At 40.4% G+C, this 6,530-nt stretch overlaps 1 protein-coding gene across 1 annotated transcript; it reads left to right on the top strand.

Moving 5' to 3' along the window:
* Nucleotides 1-217: 217 nt before the first annotated feature.
* Nucleotides 218-5,910, top strand: nelfe (negative elongation factor complex member E). Its single transcript, XM_058047070.1, has 11 exons — nt 218-361; nt 457-547; nt 647-716; nt 805-950; nt 1,032-1,106; nt 2,240-2,277; nt 2,355-2,704; nt 2,789-2,930; nt 3,014-3,068; nt 4,870-4,972; nt 5,057-5,910. The coding sequence occupies exons 2-11, from the start codon at nt 473-475 to the stop codon at nt 5,128-5,130; spliced, it is 1,128 nt and encodes a 375-aa protein (XP_057903053.1). The 5' UTR covers nt 218-361; nt 457-472; the 3' UTR covers nt 5,131-5,910.
* The last annotated feature ends 620 nt before the right edge of the window (nt 5,911-6,530 follow it).

Raw genomic sequence — 6,530 nt, 5'->3', positions numbered from 1 at the left:
AGTAGCTTGTTCGATACACGGAAGTGGCTTGAAAACGAAGTTAGCTTAAAGCAAAAACGATAAAAGCAATATTTTTTTTAGTCTCAAACGCAATAAAAAATGTTGTGAAATATAACAAATCTGTTACAAAGCAATGACCACCTTTTAAACGAGTTAACTTTTTTGTTTTTTTTCCTCCCACCGATCGTCGCCACGTTTGACGTCATATTAACGCGCCTGTGTTTTTGTTCGCTTTTACTCGACGTATATTTAGGTGAGCAGAAGCATGAAATGCTAGGTGATATTTCTACTATATTTCCTGTAACGAGAATATTATTTGCTTTATTGCGTTACTTCTGCAAAAGTTATATTTCCTGTATGGGTAAGTTCACGTTATGGTGTTTATGTCGATTGTGTTTAACGATTATCTATTCTTTGTGTTGCTGATTGGCTAACAATTATTGTTGCTGTGCGTAGGGAAGCTGCTGTCATCATGGTGATGTTTCCTATTTCACTGACTGAAGAAGAAGAGGCTTTGCAAAAGAAATATGCGAAACTCAAGAAAAAGGTAACGGTTCATGAGTTATGCATACAAATATAGATATGTTGAGTGAAAAAAAACATTTTAGATCACTTTTATTGTATGTTTTTTTCCATCGTGGTTCAGAGAAAGGCACTGCTTGCACTTAAGAAGCAGAATACAACCAATCAGACTAACCAGAGTGGATTAAAACGGAGTAAGTGTCATTTTCTGTGACTCACAAAAGGTCAAGGATGAATTTCTGTTACAACTGTTTTGTTTTCTATTATACCCTTTGCTCGTAGCACTGTCAGACCAACCTGTTGTTGACACTGCCACGGCAACCGAGCAAGCCAAGATGTTGATCAAATCGGGTGCAATCAGCGCCATCAAATCAGAGAATAAAAACTCTGGCTTTAAACGCTCTCGTATGCTGGAGATTAAACTGAAGGTGAGATATTGTCTTCTTATTCCCATTAGTGTCATTTCATTTAATTCTGCGTGTTCACTTCACATTTTTTGTGCATTACAGGACCCTGAAAAAGGTCCAGTTCCTGCTTTCTTACCTTTCCAAAGGAGCGTCTCTACAGATGAAGAGCAAGTAGAGGTACTGTGGAGTCACAAACCGAAGCAAAAAATAATGTAAATCCAACAAATAACACATTTAATCGAGAATTATTGTAGTTTTACATGCAGAAAACAATGCAAAATAGATATAAATGTCACAAAAATAACTTTAAAGCCACATACTTCCTCACTCGAACTTGTAAACGTCACCAGCAAGTACAATCATCATTGCACACACTGTTAGGTGTCGCTCTTAAACTGTTCCCCCTTGCAACCTGTGTTCATTAGGAACTTTCAAATTCCAGACGGTCCCTTTAGTCATTCATCATTCATTCTAACAAATTAGTAACAAATTTGCAAAAGGAGTAGGAAGAAGCAAACATCCTTATTTATATATATATACAGTTTTTAACAATATTAGAGCCCTCTAGACATGAAATAACACCCCTATAGTCACCTTTACACTCCTTTCATTCATTCATTTTCTACCACTTTTTCCTCACGAGGGTCGCGGGGGTGCTGGAGCCTATCCCAGCTGTCTTCGGGCGAGAGGCGGGGGTACACCCTGGACTGGTGGCCAGCCAATCACAGGGCACATATAGACAAACAACCATTCACACTCACATTCATACCTATGGACAATTTGGAGTCGCTAATTAACCTAGGGTTCAATTCCACCCTCGGCCATCTCTGTGTGAAGTTTGCATGTTTCTCCCCATGCATGCGTGGGTTTTCTTCGGGTACGGTTTCCTCCCACATTCCAAAAACATGCTAGGTTAATTAGCGACTCCCAAATTGTCCATAGGTATGAATGTGAGTGTGAATGGTTGTTTGTCTATATGTGCCCTGTGATTGGCGGGCCACCAGTCAGTCAGATGTACCCCGTCTCTCGCTTGAAGACAGCTGGGATAGGCTCCAGCACCCCTGCGACCCTCGTGAGGAAAAGTGGTAGAAAATGAATGAATGAATGAACTTCTATCAAGTCTGGTGCTTGTGTGTCTGACACCTAGTGACCAAAGTAGAATACTACAGGCTTAAAAGCTTATGCTGTATTTCTTTATTTAGCAATTTTGAAGCTAGAAAATGCTTAATTTAGGACAACAAACCTTAGTAGAGTTTGTGGTATTGGACTATGATATTTACATGGTTTTTTTTTGTGTGTGTTTTTCCTAGTCGGGAAGGCGATCCCACAGGAAGTCACTATATGAAAGGTAGTATTGCACTTCCTGGACACTTTAATACACTTGATATACGCAGATTCTATATGTGAAATATCATTTCTACACAGTTTTGTCAGCTCGAGTGACAGATACCGGGATGAGGACGACACGGGCGGCGTATCTTCCAGCCGAGAGATGGACAGAGACCGTGATCGAGAGCGGGACCGTGATCGGGACCGTGACCGAGAGCGGGAAAGCAATCGTGATCGAGAACGTGAGCGGGACCACGAGCGTGACAGAGAGCGAGAGAGGGACCGTGACAGAGAGCGAGGAAGGGACCGAGATAGAGAAAGCGAAAGGGATCGGGAACGTGACAGGAACAGAGAGCGTGACCGGGAGAGGGATCGGAGCAGAGAGCGGAGCAGTGAGAGGGATCGGGAACGTGAAGGGGAAAGAGAGAGAGATGGGTCCTTCAGACGTGAGTAAGAAGACCGAAAATTCATGCTTTTTGGTTCATTATTGGGTTTTGAAACCTTTTTTTTTTGCCCCCTTTTTCCATCAGGGTCGGATTCATATCCTGAACGCCGAGTGAGGAAAGGGAACACGGTGTACGTTTATGGATCGGGGCTTTCTGAGGACAGCATGCGCTCTGCTTTTTCTCAACATGGCAACATCATTGACCTCTCCATGGACAACCCACGCAAGTATGGAATCATAAATTTATCAATTTTGTATGCAAATATCAATCCTGAGTGTATTATTCACAGTTTCTTATTTTGATTTCTAGTTGCGCTTTCATTACCTTTGAGAAGATGGAGTCTGCAGACCTGGCCGTAGCTGAGGTTGGCATCATCTTTACACCTATTATTTATTAATAATTAATAAGCTGCATCAAGGAACCATCACATGCTTTTTTGAATTTGCACAATTCAACATGTCTGAAAAGGTAAACAGACGAGGTTGAGCTTACAGTATTTAGCCTCCGTATCGTTTACTGCTAATTCATTCGTTCATTTTCTACCGCTTATCCCCTTACGAGGGTTGTGGGGGGGTGCTGGAGCCTATCCCAGCTGTCTTCGGGCGAGAGGCGGGGGAACACCCTGGACTGACTGGTGGCCAGCCAATCACAGGGCACATATAGACAAACAACCATTCACACTCACATTCATACCTATGGACAATTTGGATTCGCCAATTAACCTAGTTGCTGTGTTAGTTGCTGTGTGATGAGTTTAGTGTTTGTAAGATCCAATGGGTTGTTTTTAGCATGTTTTTTGGAATGTGGGAGGAAACCGGAGTACCCGGAGAAAACCCACGCATGCACGGGGAGAACATGCAAACTCCACACAGAGATGGCCGATGGTGGAATTGAACTCAGAACCTCCTGTGAGGTCTGCGCGCTAACCACTCAACCGCCGTGCAGCCAGAGCACTTGCACAAGAGCACAACTGTTTTTATATAAAGCTCACATGTTTCTATATTTCCGAGGTATAACGTTTGAGTGTTAGTTGCTGTGTGATGAGTTTAGTGTTTGTTAGATCCAATGGGTTGACAAGCTCATCATGAGTTTATTCCTAGCTCATGATTGGCTCCTGTCAAATAAAGTCACTGCCCAGCTGTCTTCGGGCGGGAGGCGGGGTACACCCTGGACTGACTGGTGGCCAGCCAATCACAGGGCACATATAGACAAACAACCATTCACACTCACATTCATACCTATGGACAATTTGGAGTCGCTAATTAACCTAGCATGTTTTTGGAATGTGTGAGGAAACCGGAGTACCCGGAGAAAACCCACACATGCAAGGGTGGAATTGAACCCTGGTCTCCTACCTGTGAGGCCTGTGTGCTAACCACTCAACCAACGTGCAGCCCGGAAAACATATTAAGTGAGAAAAGTGATTGCCACCTAAAGCTAATATCTGGTTGGGCTTCCTTTAGAAGCAACAACTGCAATCAAGCGTTTGTGATAACTTGCAATGAGTCAGTCAATGAGTCTGGCCCCACTCATTGGAGACTTTCCCAGTATGAAGCCTTTTTAAGGTCATGCCACAGCATCTCAATAGGATTGCTGGAGCCTATCCCAGCTGTCTTCGGGCGAGAGGCGGGGTACACCCTGGACTGACTGGTGGCCAGCCAATCACAGGGCACATATAGACAAACAACCATTCACACTCACATTCATACCTATGGACAATTTGGAGTCGCCAATTAACCTAGCATGTTTTTGGAATGTGGGAGGAAACCGGAGTACCCGGAGAAAACCCACGCATGCACGGGGAGAACATGCAAGGGTGGAATTGAACCCTGGTCTCCTAGCTGTGAGCCCTGTGCGCTAACCACGCGACCACCGTGCAGCCCGGAAAACATATTAAGTGAGAAAAGTGATTGCCACTGGTTGGGCCTCCCTTAGCAGCAACAACTGCAATCAAGATTTTGCGATAACTTGCAATGAGTCTTGAGAATTTTGCAGAATTGTTGTCATTCAGTCACATTGGAGACTTTTCCAGTATGAAGCCTTTTTAAGGTCATAGGATTGCTGGAGCCTATCCCAGCTTTTTTGAATAAATCTGTAAAGCAACATATTACAGCTGAAGATGTTTTAATATTACTTTACTGGGTTTGTGTGTCCCCACCCCCCAGTTGAACGGGAGCACGGTGGGAGACGTTCATATCAAAGTCAGCATCGCCAGGAAGCAGCCCATGCTGGACGCCGCCACGGGCAAATCTGTGTGGGCCTCTCTGGGTAAAACAATGACTGTTTTGTTTTTGTTTATATTTTGTGTCCATCTTCACGTTTTCATACTTTTTTCCTCTCTCTTGTTCTCAGCTGTGCACAACAGCACCAAAGGTTCTTACAGGGACAAGAGGAACCAAGTGGTGTACAGTGAAGATTTCCTGTAGTTACGACTGTTTTTTTTAGCGCCGATTTCTACTTTCAAAGGCTCTCTATTTTATGCTTTTTGGTTACAATCCAGCAGCCTACAATCCAAATATTCATTTTTTCTCATATTGTTTAGATTTTAAGTATATCCTTGACAGTACTTTTTTTTTTCTTGATGATTTTCATCCCAACAGTGGTTGAAGGATACAAATTACGGATGTCCGATAATATATCGGTTGACATTTTTTTTCCACGATCATGTTGGATTAGATAATATTAGCATATAGGTTTTTGGCAAAAAAAAAAAAAGTCAATATCAGACATCCCTAATAGATATTAAGTTTTTTTTTTAATAACTTTGTTTGCACACACTTTTGCTTAATAAAAGTAACGCAATATAAAGTATGTAGAAGACATTTTTTTTGTGCGAGATCTGCAAAGAATATTTGATTGGGTGTTGTTGATAACCCATCGAATCGCACGTTTTTCGGATTTTGAGGGGAATTTTCAAGCAAAAATTAAAAATCTTGAAATTCCAGTTAGCTAACCGCTAGTCCACCGTGCAGCCCAACAGACTGACACCTGACATGAAAATGCTGAGTCTATGAGTTTAAACCTGTGAAAACAGTAAAAAAAAACCTAAAACAAAACATGCTAATGTTAGCATGCTAACAATGCTAATGTTAGCATGCTAACAATGCTAATGTTAGCATGCTAACAATGCTAACAGTTTTCCACTCGTTTTTTTTTCCCATTTTAACTTTCTTCTTGTAAATTTTCTTCTGGTGATTATGACTTTATACTCGTAAAATTATACATTTTTCACAATACTACTACTACAATAAAAATCATGTTTCAACTTTATGCTATTAAAATGACATATTTTTCCTCATAATATTCCGACGTTATTCTTGTAAAACAAAAAGTCTTTCTTTCAATATTTCAACTTTATGCTACTAAAATGACATTATTTTTCCTCATAATATTCCGACGTTATTCTTGTAAAAATTAATTATTCTAAAAAAAATATTCTCGTTTACTATATTTTTACTTCATTACTGTAAAATTATTGTTCCTGCATAAATCAGTCATATGTAAATACGTGATAAGTATTTCAATTTCTTTCAACTTTCATTTCTTTGCCACTAAAATGACATTATTTTTGCTCATAATATTCTGACGTTATTCTTGTAAAACAAAAAAAAGTCTTAACCTTTTTCCTTCAATGTTTCAACTTTATGCTAATAAAATGACATTATTTTTCCTCATAATATTCCGACGTTATTCTTGTAAAAAAGATAACTTTCTCATTAGCTTACTATAATATTTTGACTTTATTATTGTAAAATTACTGTTGATTATTCACCATAAATCACTTATTTGTAAATACGTGATAATACAGCTGAAATTTACTACAGAT

Source organism: Doryrhamphus excisus, chromosome 14, assembly GCF_030265055.1.
Source record: "Doryrhamphus excisus isolate RoL2022-K1 chromosome 14, RoL_Dexc_1.0, whole genome shotgun sequence".
In the NCBI taxonomy this organism is placed as follows: Eukaryota; Metazoa; Chordata; class Actinopteri; order Syngnathiformes; family Syngnathidae; genus Doryrhamphus; species Doryrhamphus excisus.
This window is presented reverse-complemented; position numbering and strand designations above follow the sequence as displayed.

Excerpts from the sequence above, each read along its gene's own strand:
- nelfe (XM_058047070.1), top strand. The coding sequence starts at position 473 with ATGGTGATGTTTCCTATTTCACTGACTGAAGAAGAAGAGGCTTTGCAA. Across the intron at positions 2,705-2,788 it reads GAGAGATGGGTCCTTCAGAC|GGTCGGATTCATATCCTGAA; the intron begins GTGAGTAAGAAG and ends TTTTTCCATCAG. Across the intron at positions 4,973-5,056 it reads ATCTGTGTGGGCCTCTCTGG|CTGTGCACAACAGCACCAAA; the intron begins GTAAAACAATGA and ends TCTTGTTCTCAG.